Below are 23,358 nucleotides of genomic sequence, written 5' to 3' on the forward strand. Positions count from 1 at the left end.
TCTTCACAGTTAAATTCACCAGAGCAATTATCTATTTTAATGTATTGTTTTTTCGCAGGTCAACTCATTTCTGATCGGGTGGCAGAAATTGTGGCTAAATACAATTCCAAAGTCTACAGTATAAAGTATGATGACCAGTTAGCAACACGGTCCGCTAGTGCTGCTTTTGATGACAGCTACTTGGGTAGGTCATTTTGAAAATAAAGGGATATTTTTATCAATATGGCAGCAAGTCTCATTGGATTTGATCCTGCACCAATTGCAAAAGACCCAATAACTTTTATTGACTTCATTGGTTTCAACAGGAGCAGGTTTGAACCCTTACTGAATGTTAATGTTGATAAAGATAGCAGTTGATAAGAGTGTTTCTACCTGCTAAATGCCTGTCCATTTAGGATTGTGTGTGCACCCATCTTGTCTCTCTAATATGGAGAGTGACACGTGGTCAATCTTGAGCTCTTGGACGTGTTATCTAATCCGTGTATATTTGCTTTGCACTTGCTTTTTAAATGGGGTCAAAGACATTTTTCACTTTCTCAGTGACTCTGTATGGCCCTTGGGGGAAAAAATGTGTGACCAGAAATCTTTCAGTGGGATTACTTATTAGTCCATAATCCTCTCCCTCTGCCCTTCAAAAAAGAAGTGTTCTAAGTCAGTAGCTGGTGTAACATGGCACAGAAAATCCCCTAATCCCCTAGTTCTTAAGTCCTTTATTACTTTAAAATCGTGAAAGTAAAGGTACAAGCCCCAATCTGCATTTACAGATCAGTCTAATGTACACCAGTCTGGCATTGAATCAGACTTGCCTGTTCAAATCATACCAGTTTCCCAGGTAATTCAAAATTCAGCTTTCCCTGAGAGGTCTTAAAGGAGAATAAAAGACCCCAAAAAAGTGTATAAGCAGACCCTGCTAATATGGGAACAGAGATCTATCTCAGTGACCCATTTCCCTACCCTTACATAAACCTAGATAAGTAAGTGCTGGAGATTATGTTAAAATGCTGGAACATTAGAAGAGTTTGAAACCTACTTCTAGTTTAAATTCATGCTTAGAGCAGTCCCCTTCTCGATTTAAAAAAAAAAAATGTTTTGGTCGGGAACAAGTGAAAGTCTGCTTTTCAATATCGCATCAATTCATCAATATGTCACACTCACTTGAGACGTCGTTTCATTTTTGTCAGCACAGTGGATGCTGCTAACTTTCCATGGGCCTGAGCCAAATCCCAGGGAAGCCAGCAGGGTCTTTCCATTGGCTTTACTAGGCTTTCAATGAGGCCTTTTATCACTATATACGATTCTATATGGAGATTCACATCCACATCCACCCCCACCCCATGACACATATTGTATTTACTTTAGAAATACAGCAGTTGGAAGTAGCCTTTGGATTCTTTGAAACACAATGTGTTGAGGGAATAACAAATAAAAGTGTCCTCCAGGAGAGGTGAAGGAAGTAATCATTTAGCTTTATATAGGTCTTGCTTAGACAAAAGAAAGGAAAGGAAAAATGTTCCTAGGGAACCTGGAGTAAAATTTCTGTGAGAGAGTAGTTTTAGGGTGTTCCTTGGGTGAGTGTGTAGAATTCCTATGGATACCAATGTGAGGTCTGTATTCCAAGAAATAGTTGGTATATATCCATCTTACTGCATGTGCAAAACAGAGGACCAGGGACTCCTTTAAGAGAAGGCTGTTTGGGAAACATTTTTATTTTGTTTGTTTTCAATAATTGTCTTTTTTAAAAAAAAAGGAAAATCCATCTGGACCTGAACATGTTCATAATTTAATACTGTAACAAATTAATATAGTTGCTCTTGCTACAGTTCCTGGAAGTTCTCAAAAAATACTGTGCCTTCAACTTCCAAGTAAAACCCTTATCTAAAGGAAGAAACTATTCTTCCACACTAAAATAAATGGAACCAGAGCATGTTGGAGTCTGTCAGATTTGACAGGTTAAGTAGGATCTGTACTTGGGTGGATGTGTTACCTTCAAAAAAAAAAAATGTTGTGTTGCAAAAAGTGACTTTGTAATTCTATTTCCTCTGAAACTGTACTGGACTAATGGCCCAGTGTAATGGTTGGGAGAATGGGGAATATGTACTCCTGAATGATGAGATTACTACAGAGGTCCTGAATGCTGTGGTCATTTCAGAATCCCAGGTGTCTTTTCGCAAAAGCAGAAGTGCCAGTAATGATGTCTTCGCAAAATTCCTGTTTTCTTTCCTGAAGGTCTTGTGAGCGGACATGAGGCCCAGGAGCCAAGCATTTTTGTCTTCCGTGCCTGGATCAATCATCAGCTGTGTGCACTTCACTGTGCATCTGTTTGTTTGTTTTTTCCTATCAGTAAAATTGGTGTTGCGATTGGGCTTTTTTGTATTATTAAGTTAGCAGAGAGCTTTGAGATTATTTTACCATCGCCCTCTGAATTTACACAGAACACGTCATTGTCTGCGGTATCAGTTGAATTATTATGTGACCTCCCCATATCCACCAAAAAAAATCAGGCTAAATATTAATATCTCCAATAGGAGCTCTCTCTGTATTAGACATTATTCAAAACGCTTTTACAAAACCTGGGCCAAGATTCAACTGCTGAGTCCAGAACTAGGATAGTTCTGCATTCTGCTATGGTTCCTGATGTGCCCTTTTTCAACATGACCAGTAAATCCTCGTTTGGTCTCGATCACCACCAAATTTTATTACCATAAATTCGTCAAAGGATTCCTTTAGAGAGAAACTTGGATTGCAACATCCTTTCTGACTTTGGGCAAGTTCAGATGTGGACCCAAACATGTCAGCTCTGGACCATCTCTAGGTTCTGTATGTTTGTTTGAACCTACCCATTCCAGTTTCAAACTGGTGGATCTCCATTTGGCAAAACAAACCTGCCCATTTGGGCATGGCTGTTCCTACTGAAATTGGTGCATCTCATGCAGACTTTAACTGACTATTTTTAGTTGGGTAATATAGTTATCCAATGGATCTGCTGTTTGGAATAGCTGTTTATCTTATTGACTTTTGAGATCATTCAACAGAATGTTCAGGCAAAGTGGATCATAGGGGAAGTGTTGAGAAATTACATGAAAAGCAAAAATTAATTAGCTTCATATAGTGACTTATCACTTTTGTTATTGTTGCTCAGGTTATTCGGTGGCTGTTGGAGAGTTCAGTGGTGATGGCATAGAAGGTACAGCCTTGTTCTTATTTTGTTGGTATGTAAAAATGTGTTCAGCAGGAAGCAAACTTGAAGTAATATTCAAACAAACCCAAATGTACTTGTATGCATACACAGTATAATACATAAAATTCTAGGAATGAGCAAAATGGTTCAGGCAAATGAAGATCGATCTTGAGCGATTGTTCTTTGCTCAACTGGAATCTGAACATTACCAAGTTGTCTTCTCTTATGTTTCAGACTTTGTATCTGGGGTTCCAAGAGCAGCAAGAACCCTGGGCATGGTAGGAAACTTGAAATCTTAAACTTGAAAATAATAAAAACCTAATGTTAAATGTTGTTGTAGAGTATAGTGACATGCTACTAGCTCATTTCTTTTTCCTATGCAGGTATCTATTTACAATGGAAAAAATATGTCATCCTTGTACAATTTTACTGGAGAACAGGTATATAGTTCTGCTTTATACCAATGAGGTGGCTGTAGGGGTGCAGGAGAGAACAAGTCTTCAGAATGACAGAACATAGATATGAAGTCCATGGCTCTAGGAGATATATTTTGTTGTTAGCTCACATGCCTCTGGATCTTTAGTAATCTGTGGAACCTTTAGAAACCTGTAAGAGTCATTGGACTGGAGCTGTGCTCATGCTGCTTGGTGTTGTAGTCCAGTTTAGTCTGTTAAGAATTAGAAAAGAGGACGGACCACTGGATTCTACTAGTTGCAGGGAAGGAGTCATCAATTCTTCTTATACTGTTCTAGAAACAGACCAATTTACTGAGGGAGTAGGGGAAAGGAGTGAAAAAACGATTGGTGGCACCTAATGAAAGACGTGTACCAAATATTTTGGAGGAGGGGCAAAAATTACACTAATGTTTAAATTTACTCATTTAAATATTTGGATCAAATGTAAAACTTCTGTTGTTTTCCAGATGGCTGCCTATTTTGGATATTCAGTAGCTGCCACTGATATTAATGGGGATAAGTAAGTGCCTTTTCTTTTTTGTAGTTGTTTGTGGAAACAGTTATCTGTCTCTCTCAAAATTAATTTCCTGGAAGAAAATTAGCAATTTTCTAAAGAATATGTCCTATTACACTTATTTCTCTCTCCCTGTGGCTTTTTAACTGCATTTTATTAGGGCTTCCCTGCACAACACACTTTATTTTGAGCACTCAACATGGATTTTTTTGTTTAAAGTTGTAATACGTCATCTACACTGTCCAAATAAGAAATGCATGCTTTCTTCATCACTAAATTTCTTTAAATTACAAGTGAAGCCTAAAGATCTATTTGAAACATTCATCTTACCCATAACTGTACAATTCTGTGTGGCAGTGGGTGATGAGAACATGTGAAATTGAAACTGGAGTTTCTTGTGGGTGGTTGAAAGACTGTATTTTTTTTATACAGTTACACTGATTTGTTTATTGGAGCCCCCCTCTTTATGGAGCGTGGTTCTGATGGCAAGCTTCAAGAGGTGGGTCAGGTCTCCATATGCCTTCAACAAGCCTCTGGAGGTTTTCGGATTGTAAAGCTGAATGGGTTTGAGATCTTTGCGAGATTCAGCAGTTCTATTGCACCTCTGGGAGACCTGGACCAGGATGGCTTCAATGGTAGGACCTTATTTTGTGAATTATTAAATTCATAGTGAAATGTGAATTCTGAACACAAACAGATTAGACTGTTGGACACCAAGGTCTAGTCTCCCTTTGATGCATATATGCTATTCCCAAGAATGCTAACAGGAGTTACATGTGCACAACACGTAGATACTATACCAATTAAACTACAACAATGACTATTTTAAGCAGTTATATCAGTCCATGAACTTTTGTGAATAAGTACAGTAGCAACTTTGATCAAATACCTCATTCCTATAATGAGTTGGAAGGACAGCTCTGGTGAAATTTCGAGGTTTTATGATAGCAAATACAACCTCAACAAAGGATATTTCATGAAGGATTAATACATTAGGGATTATAGCTGATCTTCTAGCATTTCATTTGGTCCATAGGAAATGTTATAGTTCAGAAATAGTCAAAACAGAACAAGAAATACAAACTAGATCTAAAGAACAATATTAAAGGTGATAATCTGTCCAGGAGATTCTTCTCATGCATGAGAGGCAAAAATTTGATTTCAGGCCCAGTATTAGTGTGTATATGTTACAACTTCTTTTCATAGGAGAAAACAGTTTTAATGTTCAGCTTTTAAAGAAACGTGTTTTGCTGCTCAAAATAGTCTATGCCAGTGGTTTCAACAAAAGTGAATATTTGGACTTCTAGTTGTTAGTAACATGGAATCCTTGTGCAGAGGTAACATCTCAGCAGCCATTCAAGTACAAGTTCAATAAGACATTAGTAAGATCAAGGCTAAGAATAGTCCGGCAAAATTCTGATCATCTGACTAAATGACACAAACGGTCTTTTCTGGTTCATTTTCTACTCTGTTATGCTTTTCTGCTCAGGGTATTTTAATCAGACTTAATTCATTTGTTAGGTAACTGAACAAAATCTTCACCTTTTTAAAATTAATTCATTTACTAGGGTTTAATCATTACTATGTCTTTTCCCTAAACTCTACTGTTCCACTCTGTGATAGGGTCATTTGGTTAACATGCTTTCCATCCCAGGATGGTACAGGACCATTGTCTCTGCTGCTTTCATCAGCTCAGTGCAGATGAGTCCCAATGCCCATAAGACAACAGTACTATATTTGAGAGTTTCTTCTCAATATGCGGCTTTATATAAATTTACAGGGAGTAATGTTATAACATCTGCTAGGTGTTGTTTCATATTTTAATACTTTGGGTACCAATGGTGTTCTTGAATCAGCATGGACACTGTTAAATTCAGATTTTAGATACACTTCCAAAGTTCTGACTTGTTTTTTAGTTGTGTTTCCTGTAAGGAATCAGATTAGCATTTTGTTTACTCCCATTTATCATTCACTGCTCATATGTTTTCTCAGACTTATTGAGTTGTGGCATAATTGCATTAATTTAAAAATCTTCCTATGATATATGGCCAAACACTCATCAACATAGCATTTAGGATCTAATAACTATGTTGTACTCAGCTGGTTTAAGTATGTAGGAGCTATTAAAAATCTTGAACCCTCTGGATGAACATGATTATATTAATGAAACCTAGTTTGGTGAGTTGTCTCCAGAAGTGACCATCCTGGGTGTTTTAGGGGAAAGTGTTAAATACCCAGACTCCAGATAGGTTGAAAAAGTGCGTTTGCAGGACTGGGCCCTTCTGTGTTGCAGATAAGTCTACAGTACACGTGCTCCTTAAACATTAATTTTGGTGTCATCCCGGAAAATCTCAGGACCCTACAATTTATATAAAACAGAAAAGAGGGTGTAGATAGATACTCCTTTCAGAGAATAGTAGAGAATTATCAACTTGCTGCCATGTACTGAAATCACTCTGCTGTAACTATATTTTGCCCATGTGACTTGTTCAGTGTCAGCACAAAGAAGTTCTCTTTGTTTATATTTGGAGACATTAAGGCTCTTGCTTTTGGGTCACAGATATCGCAGTTGCTGCGCCCTATGGTGGAGAGAACAAAAGAGGGGTTGTTTACATCTACAATGGAAGAGCGACAGGTTTGAATGCGGTGCCATCTCAGATTCTTGAAGGACAGTGGGCTGCCCGTACTATGCCACCAAGCTTTGGCTACTCACTGAAAGGAGCCACTGATGTGGATAAAAATGGATATCCAGGTGCTTTTTTCTTGACTTAGCTTTAGAACAGTTGCAGTATTTTGACTACATCGCTTTGGTATGTCTGACCAACTAGTGTCCCTTTAAAAAAAAAAAAGGGGGGGGGGAATAACTCTCAAATCTAGCATTTCTGTCTCCTTTCCAGATTTGATTGTCGGAGCCTTTGGTGTTGACACAGCTGTTTTGTACAGGTAGGTGCATGGTGCATGTTCTCATGTAAGTGCAGTCAGGAGGAAAGCTCAGTGCAAATTGTAGATTACAGAGTGGAACAGAAATGAGAGTGAGTCTGAAGTTCTGTCTTGCTGCATTGCAGAATGACATGTATAAAAGTGGTTACCTCATTCTTTCCACTGTGTTAATATGCGGTCCATAATCTATTATTTGCTTCTGGCGGATGTGTCCTGAGATGAGAGAAAACACTGCATGAGCTCTTCCTCCATGGCCTCCCCTGAGTGACAGTTCTCCAGAGGCCTGCAGGTGTAGAATGCTGCTGCCTGGTGAGATGTGCAAACCTGCTCTCATCCTTGACAGTTCTGCGAGCTCCTGACTCATTAAGGGGAACTCCTCTGATGAGAGAGGGGCAGAGTGGGGCATTTTCTGAGGCCAGAGTATTAACTTGAGCACAAAAAAGTTTATGGCTGCTTCACGAAAAAGGGAAATAACTTTCTCTCCTCAGAGAAAGGGGGAGAAGGGGAGGAATTGCAGCAGAGTGCCAACTCATTTTCTGATCTGCTTCTGGAGCCATGAAGCTGTTCCCTGCCCCTTACCCAGGGTGTAAAGTTACAATAGAACCATTAGGAATCTAGTTTAAAAGTATCATTAAGGTTCTTCAGTTCTGCGTGTATTCACTCAAGTTCTTTGGAGGAGACTGATCTCATTCCACTCCCTTCTCTGTTCCCTCTACTTGTCTAGCATATGCCTCTTCTTGATTCATTCTGACGTTTTGGTAGTACTGATGTGAGAGTCCACAGCTCCTGGTATCTGGGGCAGCTTTTCTTTAACTCTCTGCCCCATCTACTCTCCATCTCTTTGAATTCAATGAAAAAACTTCTCGTATCTTTTCCCATCTGCTGCTCTATCATTACATTCTGTATCTATTATTTTTGGCTTTACTTAATGTATAACATTTTTCATACTATGAAGAATTTTGTGATGTAGTGTTATGAGTGTCATCGTTCACACAAATTTTATTTACTTTCATCTTCAGGGCTAGACCAGTTATCAGTGTAAACGCCGGCCTAGAAGTTAACCCGACCATTCTAAATCCTGAGGAAAAAATCTGTGAACTGCCAGATACTGGTGTGAAAGTTTCCTGGTAAAGTGGTTTGTTTTTACTTCTACCCTCTCGGCCTTGAGAGTTTAACTAATAAACAGATTTTAAAAAATGGAACTAGATTTTCTGAATGGCTAGGCAAAGCAAAGCAAACACACTTAGGGCTTGAGCCAATGCCATTAAAATCGATGGAAAGACTCCCAGTGACTTCAGTGGACTTTGGATTTGATCCTCACTTTTCACCTTTCATTCACAGATGGCACTATTTCCACTGAATAGAGTAAAATCTCTGCAATTAAATCAGCTCAGAGCTGAACAGCTGTATATCAGTGAAAATAAGAGAGTCCTCAGTTTCCTTTTGGAAATTTCTACAGGTCCTGGGTTCCCAACGAATGTCAGCACCAATGTTCTGCATCTTGTGCATGAATGCTTGTATAATCGCTTGCAAAGTTATTGCATAAACATTTAATATTACTGATAAGAATTAATTCATTGTTCAGGAAAGTAAGAGACCACGAAGGTCGGTCTGAGCCGGGTGTGTTGGGACCAGATGTCTTGCAAACTCCCTCTAGCAGTTCTGTTTTAACAATTCAGTTCTAGACTGCAGTCACCCTGCCTTTTTAGGCCTGGACTCCTCAAAGCCCAGGCTGCCAGTTGTTTCCCACTGTGGAGTGCTTTAACAATTTAGGTCAGCAACCCCAGCTCACTTTCATTTCTGGTCTACAGCACAATTTGAACTGTGATCTTCACAAATGAATATTATTAGGCTAATCAAGCTCTAAAGGCTCTGCATTTCTACCGTCACTGTACATCTTGAAGTTTTAAATTGTTACAGTGGTAAGACCTATTCCCCAGTCAACAATGACCCTTCAGTGTAGAAGTGTCCTGAGCTGAATAAACTGCTATATGCGTTCTCCACAATCGTGTTTAAGGTTGATGACTCTCTCTGGTACTTCAGTCCCCAGAACTATAATACTGCAAGGTTTACTTCCTAACCCTAAAGAGTCGCTGCCCAACATGCTTCAGGTATTCTTGTACCCCCCGCCCTTGAAAACCTCCCCAACATTAAACTTCCCCATATGGAAAGAACATCATCCATATCTTCTGAAATTCCCAGTTTTCTCCCAGGTTAGGAGTGCAGATTGAGAGCAATGCATTGAGTTTTCTACCTGCTCCAGTTGGGGTGAAAAAACACATGACCTGTTTTTGTATATTCACTTGTCCTCATAAATGGAGAAGGAGCAGGGCAGGTTTTGGACAGTGCCCCATGACCCCACTGGAATGAGATGGGACAAAAGAAACAGTCATGAATCTGTTCTGGTTTCTTTGGCTATGAGGATTGAACTTTGGGAGTGGACTGGGTTTGGAGTCTCTCTTTTTTTTTTAAACTTTGAACTGGGAAAGTTATGGGAGAGCACTTTTAAACCACATTCTGCTGAAAAATATGTAATCAAATATGCTTTTTGAAATATTTTTTAAACAGCTTTAAAGTAAAGTTCTGCTTAACAGCTGATGGCAAAGGAAAGCTCCCGAATAAACTCAGTAAGTTTTACTGTTTTAAAAAATGTCAATATTTTCAAATTGTCTGTAAACATGAATCCTGGTCATAACTGTTTCTTAATCAGTGAAATAATTGCTTTTTCAGTATAGAGCTTGATCCTTCCCAGTGCTGAGCCCCTTTAGACACCCTTCAAGTTATTCGGAAGTGAAGTCCCAGTTCAGCAGTGAATTTAAATATCTATTATACTTTAAGCATATTAGGTCCTACGAAATTGAATGGGCTTTAAGCATGTGCTTAAGTGGGCTTGCTGAATTGAGGTCTGACAGCACTTGTCATCTGGCAGGATCAAGCTCTTTAGCTGTATCTACAAAAGGGAATTTTAGATAAATAGTTCCCTCGACTATATTAATAGAACTAACAGTGGAGATGGTAATTCAGATGCTAAGGGCCTAATCCAACTCCCATTCAAGTCAATGGAAAGACTCTCATTGGCATGGATGGGAATCGGATCAGGAATCGGACCAGTTTCAATAAAAAATTCATTCTAAGAGGCTTGTATGGTGGCTCTATGTAGATTTTTGCAGTGCAACAGACTGATGGTTTCTGGCTGATTATACTGCCACTTACAGGAAACTTTCAGTGTTTTCTACGTAATGTGTGGCTAATAGATATATCTGGCAAGGTTTATGTAGAAGAAAATGTATTGTATTTTTAAGTTGTGGGATCCATATCAAATATATTAAGCTATGATTAGATTAGTAATAATAAAACTGGAGGATATATATTGTGGATGTAAGATTGCTGCTGTCTCTGGAAAAAATCCTGACTTCTGCTTTCATAAAGAAATCCCAATATAGAGGCAAACCTATTACTTGAAGATTTGTCTTCAAAAATAATATGCTTACACTGTTGAGCAGAAGATTTGAGGTCTCATTTTAGCACAATATCAACCTCTGTTACAATATTGTGATGACAGATTTAGTACTTGAAAGAAATACAAGTTTTTAAGAGGGCACAGCTGTTAGATTGCCATTACAGCTGAAGTCCACTTGTGACTTATTAGCTGAGAGGAACCTGCTATGCATACGGGTGGTCAAGAAATTCCTAACTCAAATGCTTTGGATTTGATAGCCTTCCAAGTGGAGCTGCTGTTGGATAAACTTAAGCAAAAAGGAGCCTTAAGGAGAGCTCTGTTTCTCCACAACAAACAGCCTGGTCACTCTAAGAATATGACTGTTGTCAAAGGAGGCACAATGCGTTGTGAGGAACTTCAGGCTTTTTTGAGGGTAAGAGGTCACTTCAATTAAACTTTTAGGGCAAATGTCTTTTGCCATATTGCACACATTGAATAAAGAGCTGTAATTACCAGAGTTGTTGTTGTTTGCCCTGAATTATTATTGCTATAGAAGGAGGATGGTTTTGTGATTAAAACACTGGGCTGGGTTTGGAGAGCCAGTTCTCAGCCCTGCCTCAGACTTCCTATGCGTCCTTGGGGAAATCATTTAAATCTCTCTGTGTGCCTCAATTTCCCATCTGTAAAATGGACATTCTAACACTAACATTGTCTGTCTTGTATATTTAGATTGTAAGTTCTTTAGAGCTGGGATTTTCTCTTTGTTTGTAGAGTAGCTAGCATAATGGGGCTCTGATCTTGGTTTGGGACTCCGGGTGCATAATACAACCAATAAATAATAATAGTACCCAATACTGGTAGGCTTTTGATTTGAATCCAGTGCGCCTCTGGGTTCTTTTTGTTGTGATTTAAGAATGACCTGAATCATTTCTCCCCTCAGGATGAATCTGAGTTTAGAGACAAACTTACTCCGATCACTGTTTTTATGGAATATCGGTTGGATTACAAAACAGCCACAGACTCATCTGGATTACAGCCCATCCTCAACCAGTTCACTCCTGCTAACATTAGCAGACAGGTATATTCCTGACAGTTTTTGGTTAAACATTATAGACAATGTTTTTAGCCTTTGGTGCCTAAATCCACATAATGTTAAACTAGTGGCCTTATTTTTTGAAACACTTCTGAAAATATCAGGACACCTAAATATGGATATAGGGGTCTAGCTGTAGGCACTGAATTTTGAAAATGTTTTCCAAATACACGTATGTATTTTTTTTCCTCTTTTTTATACGTTACTTTTTGGCATTAGACACACCCTAATCTTTAGAGCTGAGCTTCTTTTTCACCCATCGTATTTAGCTGTATTACAGAAAACAGAGGTCAAGTCAGCATCAGGCATGCTGGTCTAGAAGGGTGAGAGCTTTTAATCCATTTTCTCATTTTGAACTGCTGTACGTGACATACCTATGTGAAGTTTCCAGGGAGAGGAAAGAGTAAGTTACTCACTGCAGCATGTAGTTCACTCCTGCAGCTTATTGGTGTTTGTAGATCAGTGAGCACTCCTCCTCCCTTTTTAACCCGATACCTCAAAAGATGCAGTCACCTCTGAAAATTTTTTTGCTGTTTCCCATTCTGGAGCACAGTGTTCCTAGAAATTATTCTGATCTTATGCTGCCTACAGTCTCATGCTTACATTTTTATAAGTTTCTACAGATGCTCTGTAGACTAGTAATTTGTCCTTGCGGTTCTTTCAAACAACTTAATTTAATTTCTACCTTTTTATTCCAAGCTTTGCACAGAGAGCATAGTGGAGATGTGACAATAAAGAAACAGATATGATTTATATAAGATGATCTGCAAATACGATAGATAACTGCAGACATTGGCTTATTATATAGTGGGCAAGTGTAAAAGAATTATAAAAAGAATTATATAGTGGGCAAGTGTAAAAGGGGCATACAGCATGCATAAAAACTGTTTGTTTCTTTTTTCATAATTTATGTATATAGAGACAAGTAAACAGTTCCCCTAATTAGAATTGTTCCAAAAAAGCCTTTGAAAAAAGCAGTGATAAGGGAATTGTGCTGATGAAGATACATGTATGAATTAATGGGCTGAACTTATTAAAGCCATATGTATTTGATTTTTGCATAGACACATATCCTGCTGGACTGTGGTGAAGATAATATCTGCAAACCAAAATTGCAGGTTGCAGTACGCAGGTAAATTTCAGTGTTGGGTGAACTGGAAAAATAAACACCTAATAAATACTATGGAATAATACTATTGGGAAAGGTAAACTTCCTATGTAAGGCTCCAACCCTACATAGATCTTGTGTACTGTGAGTAGTCCCATTGAATGGAATGAAATTAAATCATTGGGAGTACTCAGAGTGTAAAATTTAAGCATGTGCGTAAGTTGTTTTTGCTGGATCATGGCCTAAGGGAACCTGTTTTCCCATTGTGACTGAGTGCTGTTAACATAAATGAGTTGTGAGGAGAGACTAAATTCCTGTGAAGACACTGTGGCTGCATGTATATAGTCGTAATTGTCTCAGCTAAAGTGAAAACATGTGACAAGGAAAGCAGAGCATGTAGAATCTTCGGCTACAAACCAAAGGGCTATACCACAGTTTCATTAGCTGCTACTAGACGCAGTTAGACACATGAGAAGGTGTGATTTTTATCCAGCAGAGGGCAATCGTACATGCATGCATGAGTATGTACACATATACACACCCCATTAGGTGGCAAAGTTTGCGGATGATACAAAATTACTCAAGACTAAGTCCAAAGCTGACTGCAAAAAGTTGCAAAAAGTTACAAAGGGATCTCACTCAGCTGTGTGACTGGGAAACAAAGTGGCTGATGCAGTGCAAAGTAATTCATATAGGAAAACATAACCCCAGCTCTACATACAAAATGATGGGGTCTTAATTAGCTGTTACTACTTAAGAAAGAGATCTTGTAGTCACTGTGGATAGTTCTCTGAAAACATCTGCTCGGTATGCAGTGGCAATCAAGAAAGCGAACTCTGTAAGGAACCATTAGGAAAGGAATAGATAATAAGACAGAAAATATTATAATGCCATTACAGTAGAACCTCAGAGTTACAAACACGAGAGTTACAAACTGACTGGTCAGCCACACACCTCATTTGGAATCAGAAGTATGCAATCAGATAGCGCACACGCACGCGCGCACACACACACACACACAAATTGTACAGTGCTGTTAAATGTAAACTACTAAAAAAAATGAAGGGAAAGTTTAAAAAAAAAGATTTGACAAGTTAAGGAAACTGTTCGTGTTGTGTTTTTTTTTTTTCCATTTAAATTAAGAGGGTTAAAAGCAGCATTTTTCTTCTGCATAGTAAAGTTTCAAAGCTGTATTAAGTCAATGTTCAGTTGTAAACTTCTAAAAGAACAATCCTGAACTTTGGTTCAGAGTTATGAACATTTCAGAGTTATGAACAAGCTGTTCCTAACTTTGAGGTTCTACTGTATATAAATGCATGGAATGCTCACATCTTGAATACTTCGTACAGTTCTGGTCACCGCATCTCAAAAAAAATATTTTAGAATTGGAAAAAATACAGAGAAGGGCAACAAAAATTATTAGGGGTATGGAACAGCTTCCACATGAGTAGAGATTTAAATGACTGTGTCTGTTCAATTTAGAAAAGAGATGATTAAGGAGGAAGATGATAGAGGTCTATAAAATCATAAATGATGTGGAGAAAGTGAATAAAGTGTTATTTACCCCTTCACATTACACAAGAACCATGGATCACCCAATGAAAGTAATAGGCAGCAGGTTTAAAACAAACATAAGGAAATACTTCTTCACACAACACACAGTCAACCTGTGGAACTCATTGCCAAGGGTGTTGTGAAGGCCAAAAGTATAACTGGTTTAAAAAAAGAGAGAGATAAGTTCATGGAGGATAGGTCCATCAATGGCTGTTAGCCAAGATGGTCAGGGACACAAACCTGTGCTCTGGGTATCCCTAAACCTCTGCTTGCCAGAAGCTGGGATAGGACAACAGGGAACTGATCACTTGATAATTGTCCTGTTCTGTTCATTCCCTCTGTAGCACCTCGCATTGGCAACTGTTGGAAGACAGAACACTGGGCTAGGTGGAGTATTGGTTTGACCCAGTATGGCCATTCTTATACTCTTACGCTTGAGAAATTTTATACCAATTCAGAGAAAATTTGGGTCCCTTATAGTTTATATGCAACATTTTCAAAGATTATTTAGGGGAAATCTTTTACATTTATCTGGAATTATTAGAAAGTGATATAAATGTGTGTGTGTTTTTTGAAGATGCTGTTTGCGGCTCTGTAGTTAACTTTTAAGTTGAGTTTGGCACTGTGTGTGTGTGTGTGTACCTTTATATATAAAAAGCATGTTTGTGGTTATTAAAATGGCAAGGGCATACATAGGGATCTGGCCCTTATCATTGATCTGCTGTTCTGCCGTTAGGAAGTGTGTGTGGTGTTGTGGTTTGTTTGTTTGTTTTTTAATTGACAAAATGCTTTGTCAGGGACAGTTCCTCCTAATGATATTTCATATTTGCTCCATTATTGCCAGTGACATTGTATCTTTTCCCCTTTAAAATGCATTGCAAGTTGTATTTTTTGAGCTATAAAACATTTATTGCAAGGTAACTGCGGTGACCCCTAATGCTCTAGTGCAATGTCAGAATGCCTCTTGTTTCTGTAAATCCTAACTGTTAAGCATAACTACTTTATGTGAACACAGTATTCACTTTTGCACTTGCTGTGCTTGCTCAGTGATCAGAAGCAGATCTATATTGGTGATGACAATCCTTTAACCCTGATTGTCGATGCCCAGAACCAAGGGGAAGGAGCATATGAAGCCGAACTCTTTGTTATCATTCCACCCCAAGCAGACTTCATTGGTGTTGTTCGTAACAATGCGGTAAGTTTCTAACTTGCTTTCTTCCTGTGACTAGTCCTGTTGCATTTACTCATGTGGAGGTTTGCAGGAATGGGCTCTTAGTGCTGCACAAGCTTCAGTCTTTAACTAAGCCTAAAAATTCAAGTGTTTACCCAGACCTCTTGGCTGTGTAAAACTGGACTGGAGCTTTCATTAGAACGGATGTCCTTGCAGGAATTCTGTGGTACAGTACTTACTTTGTTTCTGGTTAATGTGAAAGTGTAGCTGTAGCTCACGAAAGCTCATGCTCAAATAAATGGGTTAGTCTCTAAGGTGCCACAAGTCCTCCTTGTCTTTTTGCGGATACAGACTAATACGGCTGCTACTCTGAAACTTTATCTACAGTGACACTTATGTTTCTGGTAGCAGATGAAACCAGAAAGTCGAAGCAATGTGTGGGAAATATTAAAACCACAACTTTCTAATGAATTGTTCTGGCCTCCCAGCACACACTCTCTTGCTTGCCTTATGTAGTTTTGTGCACTCCAAGCATATATGTCAGTAGCACAACACACTATTTTACATTTTAGGAACGAGTTCCCAAAAGTAAGCTATTCTAAGAGGGGCTCTAGATCACCAGTTATTAGACTGGGTGCACTAATATTCTCCTGCTCTAAACTCTCACTAGCTTGGTCCCAGAAATTACAGATATTCTGTGTTAGCCTTCCAATTAGTTAGGTGATCACAATAACTTTGAAATTGGCCGAGCAGATGCGTAGCTGGAACTTCAAAGCTGAATTATTCTGATTCAGGAGAGAGGTGTTAAGCAACGATGGATAGACTGCACACAGACGCAGTGAATACATACAAATTATTTCTGGCACAGGTCTTTGAACAACACCTTTGCTAATTAATTTATATTCAGACTCAGCATTTCATATCCTGGGTAAAGAGCTGAGCAAATCTAAGAGACAAAGAATAATATCTGGGTTCTGCTGCTCCCTCCCTGCCACACAAGTGAAGAACAAAGGGAAAAATCAAAGAGTGGATTCTGCTGGAAATTTTGTAACTGCAGAATCCTCATAAATTAAGGGGCTTCAGTTCTCTTGGGCACATGGAGTATTTGGGATTGACTTTTAACTGCTGCCCCCATAGCCTTCTGAGATGTTTGTATTTCTTGGAAGGAACACACAGATTCTCTAAATGTGTTTTCGTTGGCATCACACTTGCACAGGCACAAGCAACCAATCTCTAAGCACCAATGCTGATTCTTGAAGCTTCTGTGAAGTTTCCCAGCAGTGCTTTGCCTTAGAGAGTGCTTAGATCCCACTGTGCTTCCAGAACTTCCCCCATCCTAGTTTTCTCTCAACAGTTAGGCCTTTGACCTATAGGATTGTTTAAAATGGCCACGAAGTTGGAGAATGCTGAGATAAATCAGTAAATGCTATTTTTGCCATGAGTCCTTGCAACCTAGACTGACTGGATTGCTCTCCTTCTGATGTCTTGTACATGGTGACCTCTGATGTGTCAACACACATGCACTGTCCTCCTACCCTCAACTAGTCAGCCCAGGGAGGAGGAACAGCCCTCAACAGCTGAAGAATCCTAGGTTTAGTTGGACTGCCAGGATGCTAAGACAAAGCTTACCTTTGATGCAAGTTATCACACTTCTTTGATAGCCAGGGTCTGTAGGATGCACAAAATGAAGTTGGATTATCCCTCTTCCACACTTGTAAAGAGAGCACCTGCTCTTAAGAAAGAGGGGCGGGGGGAATCCTTTTGTTTAAGCCTCCTCAGCTCTGTTGTTATTCACTGTCATAGTGGGCACCACTCCTTTAGTCCCATATGATAGTGTGCCTCTGGGTATCCTGGGTCATACTTCAAATGGCATATTCAGAGAGGTTTGCCTTCTGCTACCCTAGATCTGTTGTCTGTTAACTTGTGCGCTGTGGACTCTCTGATAAGGACTGCTTCTGAGGAGCTACTGACTTTTCATAGCATTTTGCCTTCAAAGACTTGTCTCTCTTAAAGTGGAATATTAAGAGACTAACTCCCCTGTGAAAAAATCATAAGTACTTCACATAGGTGTGGAGAACTCAACCTGAGAAATACTTGAGGCCTCAAAAATCATTATTGCTACCCAATATGAGTAGGAGTATTAGACTTTTATACTGTATATTCGAGAAAAACAGAACACTTCTACCTCGTGAGGTTTTCACCTCCGGATTTTTTTCAGAGCTGTTTGCTACTAGATTGTATTAAGATTGGCCAGTAATATTTAAATTAATGCAACTTGCTTGCAATTTTTTCCTGTCTTTCATACTGATGCCAGAAAATATTGCACTGTTCTTCTTTAAGCTGTGTCTGTTTTTATTGCAGGCTTTAGCACGGCTATCCTGTGCATTTAAAACTGAGAATCAAACTCGCCTGGTGGTCTGTGACCTTGGAAATCCCATGAAGGCTGGGACTAAAGTAAGTTAAATGTGTGGCTGGGGTTTAAAAGAGGTCGGAAGATGACTATTCATATTAATTGAGGAAGATGCGCACTCATACTGCTAGAAGATACAATCTCATTGACATTTAGATCTCAAAATATATTTTAAGCCACCCACATGTTAGAGTAGTTCAAAGAAAACATTCCGAAAATTGGCTGCCAGTTTGCCAGTAAACTAAGGTCTGAAAAAAATGTACGTGGTTTTTATGATGCAACTTTACCTAGAATTATTCTGTAATGATTCTAAGCACTGTTTATATAGCACTTTTCACCCATAAATCTCGAGGCCATTTACATGAGGGAATACATGTCACTTCCAACCATTTTGAGGATGGGGACGCTGAGGTGCAGAGAGAGTAAGTGATTCACTGCATGACCGTGGTTGAATTAGTACAAACTCAGAATTGAATCTTATTTTCTTGACTCCCAGGCACTTGTCCAGTTTACTAGACCATGCTGCCTCCTGGTGCAGCACATGGGGTCTGGGAATATGTAAAAACAACTGTGGGAATGTGAAGCAAATTTTACTTTTTCTCTGGGGCAGCAGTATGACAACTCAACCTCAACCAAGTGAGAGAGGCACACTTGTTCAGTTGGATGCCCTTAATGCTAGTTCAGCCTGCCTTCGCTTCCTCTGTGACCCCCTGCCTTGTGCAATTTCAGTGACAAATAGTAGTGCTGAGCACTTTTTGTTATGAACTTGAGTCTGTTTCCACTAAACCTTGGTCACTTGGTTTTGTTTCTAAGCTATTAGCTGGCCTGCGTTTCAGTGTGAATCAGCAGTCAGAGATGGACACCTCCGTGAAGTTTGACTTACAAATCAGAAGGTATGGAAGTAGATGCTAACACCACGCCTCCCAATCTACTTTACACTGTAGCTAGCACTGATTAGATACCTTGGTAAATGATGAAGCTATGAACTGATCATTTACAATTTAGTTCTGAGCTAATTTCTTCCTTTCTGTCTCATAAATGTTTTATCATGGATTTAACTTGCTTTAAAACACTTCTCTATTTGTAATGTAGGGAAAAGGTCAGTTCTGTTTGTATGCAGTTGATTTTCCTTTCACATGATGTGGCACAAATGAAATGGTGCTATTTAGTGACAATGGGTACAAAACCAGGAAAGATATTTGAAGCAGAGCTTAATATTTTGCATTCTGGGTTCAGTTTGGATCTCTTCTTCACACATGCAGTGCCAAAATGTGAAACAACGTGTTCATTTGAAGGACTAGCAGCAGCCTCTGTTTTAAAAATGACCTTTGCTTGGACACTCCAGTCCTTCTATGGGTACGTCTGCACTGCAGCTTGAAGTGTGATTGCAGCTGGGTTAGGCACACCTGCGCTAGCTGTAATCTAGTGACCAAGGTACAAATAGCAGCGAAGGCGTGGGCTTCAACTTGGGCTGTACGAGCCGGCCTGGAACGCTGGGTATGTACTTGTATTGCCAGCCCGAGCTGGCATCCGTGCTGCTGTATCGTCACTGCTACTTTTAGCTGTGCTAGCTAGATTAAAGCTAGTGCAGTTACACCGACCTGAGGCTCGGTAGTACCTCCCATTCCTCTGCAGGCATGCTCTTAAGAGCATGTTAGGCCCAGCTTGTATGTCTAATGAACTTGTGACTGTGGGAGGTGCTACTCCATGCCAGGGCTATTCACCTATGCTGTTGAGAGCAGAGACTATTTCTATGTGTGTGTGTGTTTTGTACAGCCCCTAGCACAACCAGGCCTAGAACCTGAATGGTGACTTCTGGGCAATACTATAAAAATAGTAAATATATCAGGAGCATATGAATGGAGTAGATTTATGTGCTTGCTGGAGAAAACACACAGGCCTCCTGTGATGCATAGTCAATGGGAATCTATCTCTCTGGTTATGATTTTTACACCTCCTTAAGTTAACTCCAAGCTTCAAATGTAGCACTTTGTCCTTGAGGCATCATGTGACTTTGTCACACTCCTTGGGGACTTTGTCCCCAGAACCCAATGAATGGATTACTCTCACACATATATGCATTTTCCCTCTCCAAAACTGATAATAAGAATAATAATTTTAGTGGCAGCAGTTTGCCTTGGTGATCAAAGGCTTTGCAGCACTACAAACCCTTTGATCTCACATAGCTGTCTGGTTCAGTTTTATTCCCATCCTTTCTATCAGCCAATGTACTGTTGCTTCTGGCCAGTGGCATATAACTCTAGCTCACCTCCCTTGGAAAAGGTGGGCACCACTGAGCCTCCTAGCTTCTCCCTCCCTCAAAGGTGAGAGCAATCACCAAGGCACCTGGTTCCCTCCATCAGAGGAATAACAGTCCCTGCCGATCCTCTTTCCCCAGCTTCCTCCACACAGAAGTGTGGGGGGGTTGGGTGGGGGAGGAAGGAGCAATACTTCTGATGGAGAGAGGGGGAGCTGCTACAGCACCTCCCAGGTCCCACCTCAAGAAACTCGCCTACCTGACTTCTGATTGCCACCTCCCTCAAAAAATATCCCCCACCACCTACCTCTGATAGCTCCCCCACCCTTTTCACCCCTGATCCCTCAGTAGGGCAATCAGTTGTGAGGAAATGAACTGAGTCAGCAACCCAAGCATAATATACTACAAGTTAAAATAAGGGAGAAATGCAAGTTTTATGTAACTGTTTCAGAGGGCAAGCACAACAGGATAGAAATTGCTTCTGCAGAATGTGAGAGAGGAACTGCAGCATTTAGTGACATGTGACAGGTCCAAGTAATATGACAGACGTGTCCCACTTATCTAGTCTGTGCCTTTCGCTGCACTCAGAGGTGTGCACTGCATGTCAAAAAATGGCTTCCAAGTCAAAAAAATGGCTGTAACACTCCCAACGGTGACACAAGAAGGGATGTACCAACCTCAGGGCAGACTGTTTAAAAACCAGGGCACAAATCCCAAACTGGTTGTGAGATCTAAACGTAGATTTCACCAACAAACTGTACCAAGTGCAAACTCCTCAGGCACTTTAACAGCCTTAACGCAGAGTCACAGACAGTCCCCTTGAGTACTCTGATCTGTATCGCCACCTGGGCGAGCATATTTCTGTGATAGATGTCTCCTTATACCAAGGATCACAGCAATATTCAGGTTACTCCTGCTCCCAAAGGACCAATCACTTACCACAGGTCAATTGCACTTACAGTCTCACACCACTGACTGTACTTGTAGACAATCCTGTAATAAACTATATGAAGATTTATTAAACAGGAAAAGGAAACAGAATTATTACCAGGTTAAAGCAAGCAGACACAGACACGAATGAGTTAGTTTTAGGTTTCAAACAGTAATATAGGCTTTTATAACGAGCAAGCTCTACGTGACCTTTAAAGCTAACCTATGCTTCAGCTGGGGATCTCTTGTTTATGCCTAGAAACACCTCCCCCTCCCTGATTCCAAGCAGCATGGAGATACCTATTTGCTTGGTTTGGGGTTTTTAGAAACACCTCCCCCTCCTGCCACGTGCTCTGAGCTGCAAACTCAGCTAATGGGTGGAATCCATTTGTATGACTCATATTCTTGGGGAGGAGAGCAGAACAACAACAAGAGTCTTCAGTCCTTTTGTTGAGGGTTTCTCAGTCCAGACATACGGAGTTTTCAGTTGCAAGATCCGACCAAAGCCCCTCTGGTATGGTGGGTCTCCTCTTTCAGAAGGAGCATAAGAAACTTCTGCAGAAGAGCAGTTCCCTGCACTAATTAATGTCCCTCTCCTATATGGCGAGAATCACAAAGGCCCACAATAAAACTGCTCACATATTACCGTATGGAACATAGATACTGCAAGTAAGATGAATGCATGCAGCAACTCTCGTCTGAACACTTTCTTAAAGTTCTAAAAATTTATCAATATTAACCCACAAGTGAGCCATACAGATTCCAGCTATGTATCTGTTAGTGTCCAGTTGAGACACGAGCACCATGACATGAGCTGTCACCTGGTCCACCAATGTCACAGGTACGACCCGGCATCCAAAAGGGTATGACGATTGCTGTTTAGGAGGAAAATATTACTCTGCTACATGTAATTTGTAATTACAACAGCTGTGAAGAAAATAGAGAAAATTTAGGAAATCCTTACAAAGGAGGCAATGTGCTGTAGTGGATAGAGCACTGGTCTAGGATTCTATTCCCAGCTCTGCCACTGGCTTATTGGATGACCTGGGGCATCCTCTCTCTGCCTCAGTTTCCCCTTCTGTAAAATAGGGATAAAGATGATGAAACGCTTTTATATCGGAGCTAGGAAAGTGCTAGATTGTATTGGTATGAGTAATCCTAGCATTTATAAGTGAAAACTGCTCTATGATCTAGTACACCCTTCTGTAGGTTTTAAATATAGGGTCAATCCTCAGCAGTGCCTAGCTGATGTTTAGTGTAGCTGTGGCAGGGGATGAGGTATGCAGAGATGACTTTTAAGGCACTTTTCTGCTTCCCCAACACTGGGGCTAGGTGAAGGCCACACCAGCCCTTGGGCAAGTTAGAGCGGCCTAAGGGCTAGATAGGGGCAGTTATGTAGCAATGATCACTGGAGTGCATTTTGCTCTCACCCTGCCTCCTCTAGCCCTTCAATTGTCCCTTATGCTAAGGAGAGTTAAAGTGGAAGGGCTGGCATAGTCAGCTACACCAGCTTTATGCCATTTGTTTTTTCCATGCAAGTAGAGTATTTAGGGCAGGTTGTAAGGCCCATTTATTCTGTACAATATGGCAAAGTAGACCTCAGTGGAGCAGCGTATGTGGCCCTGAGTTTTTAGTACCTCTCCTTTTGCCCCGATGACACAGGAGTCACATAATAATGTTACATAACATGTGCTTAACACTTTAAAAAAGAACCTTGTTCATTCCATTTAACAAATGGACTTATCTTCTTTTTCAGCTCCAATCTATTTGACAGTTTAAGCCCAATAACATCTTATCAGGCTGACCTTGCCATCTTGGCATCTGTTGAAATTAGAGGGTGAGTGTTGATACTTATTTAGCAAGTGTTTCTTTTATGATGAATGGTTTTGTTTTGGGGTTGGTTGGGTTTTTTTTGGTAAACTTCCTTGCAGGTCTGCAGGTCTTGCTTCTTATTGAGCCTTGGAGGGTTTGTAACAGAAAAGTAAACACGGAGTCATGTCGTCATCTTTGGGGCTTTAAGTGCAACCTAAGTAATTTAGGATCCCAAGTCAATTTTGAAAATGGGACTTGGGTTCCTAAGTGCTTTTGAAAATGCTGCTGTTCATCTTTATAATTCATTCAAAGAACAGTTTGTAAAAATTATTCCCAAAAAATCACCTTCTGAACAGACTAAGAAAATACACTTTGAGTCCAAAACTGCCAAAACCTTTTTTTAGAATGTCAAAATACTGTCCAAATATAGGTTGAGTAGCTTGTCCTTTTCAGCCTTAGGTATACTATCTGTGAGGCTGTGATGACTCTCTCCTGCT

The 23,358-nt window shown here is 40.0% G+C and overlaps 1 protein-coding gene across 2 annotated transcripts in view; it reads left to right on the forward strand.

Annotated features, from left to right (window-relative positions):
* ITGAV (integrin subunit alpha V) overlaps positions 1 to 23,358 on the forward strand; it is an 87,069-nt gene that overhangs the window by 42,693 nt on the left and 21,018 nt on the right. The window contains exons 7-23 of one of the 2 annotated variants that reach the window (XM_073306108.1): positions 59 to 184; positions 3,140 to 3,184; positions 3,413 to 3,456; positions 3,562 to 3,618; positions 4,101 to 4,153; positions 4,580 to 4,782; positions 6,708 to 6,899; positions 7,045 to 7,090; positions 8,107 to 8,214; positions 9,656 to 9,714; positions 10,805 to 10,959; positions 11,467 to 11,604; positions 12,684 to 12,751; positions 15,329 to 15,476; positions 17,814 to 17,906; positions 18,676 to 18,755; positions 22,806 to 22,886. In XM_073306108.1, coding sequence (XP_073162209.1) covers positions 59 to 184; positions 3,140 to 3,184; positions 3,413 to 3,456; positions 3,562 to 3,618; positions 4,101 to 4,153; positions 4,580 to 4,782; positions 6,708 to 6,899; positions 7,045 to 7,090; positions 8,107 to 8,214; positions 9,656 to 9,714; positions 10,805 to 10,959; positions 11,467 to 11,604; positions 12,684 to 12,751; positions 15,329 to 15,476; positions 17,814 to 17,906; positions 18,676 to 18,755; positions 22,806 to 22,886 — 1,696 coding nt within the window. The remainder of the gene's footprint in view (positions 1 to 58; positions 185 to 3,139; positions 3,185 to 3,412; positions 3,457 to 3,561; positions 3,619 to 4,100; positions 4,154 to 4,579; positions 4,783 to 6,707; positions 6,900 to 7,044; positions 7,091 to 8,106; positions 8,215 to 9,655; positions 9,715 to 10,804; positions 10,960 to 11,466; positions 11,605 to 12,683; positions 12,752 to 15,328; positions 15,477 to 17,813; positions 17,907 to 18,675; positions 18,756 to 22,805; positions 22,887 to 23,358) is intronic. The other variant, XM_073306109.1, reaches the window with a different exon arrangement.

This window comes from Lepidochelys kempii, chromosome 11, assembly GCF_965140265.1.
Source record: "Lepidochelys kempii isolate rLepKem1 chromosome 11, rLepKem1.hap2, whole genome shotgun sequence".
Classification (NCBI taxonomy): domain Eukaryota; kingdom Metazoa; phylum Chordata; order Testudines; family Cheloniidae; genus Lepidochelys; species Lepidochelys kempii.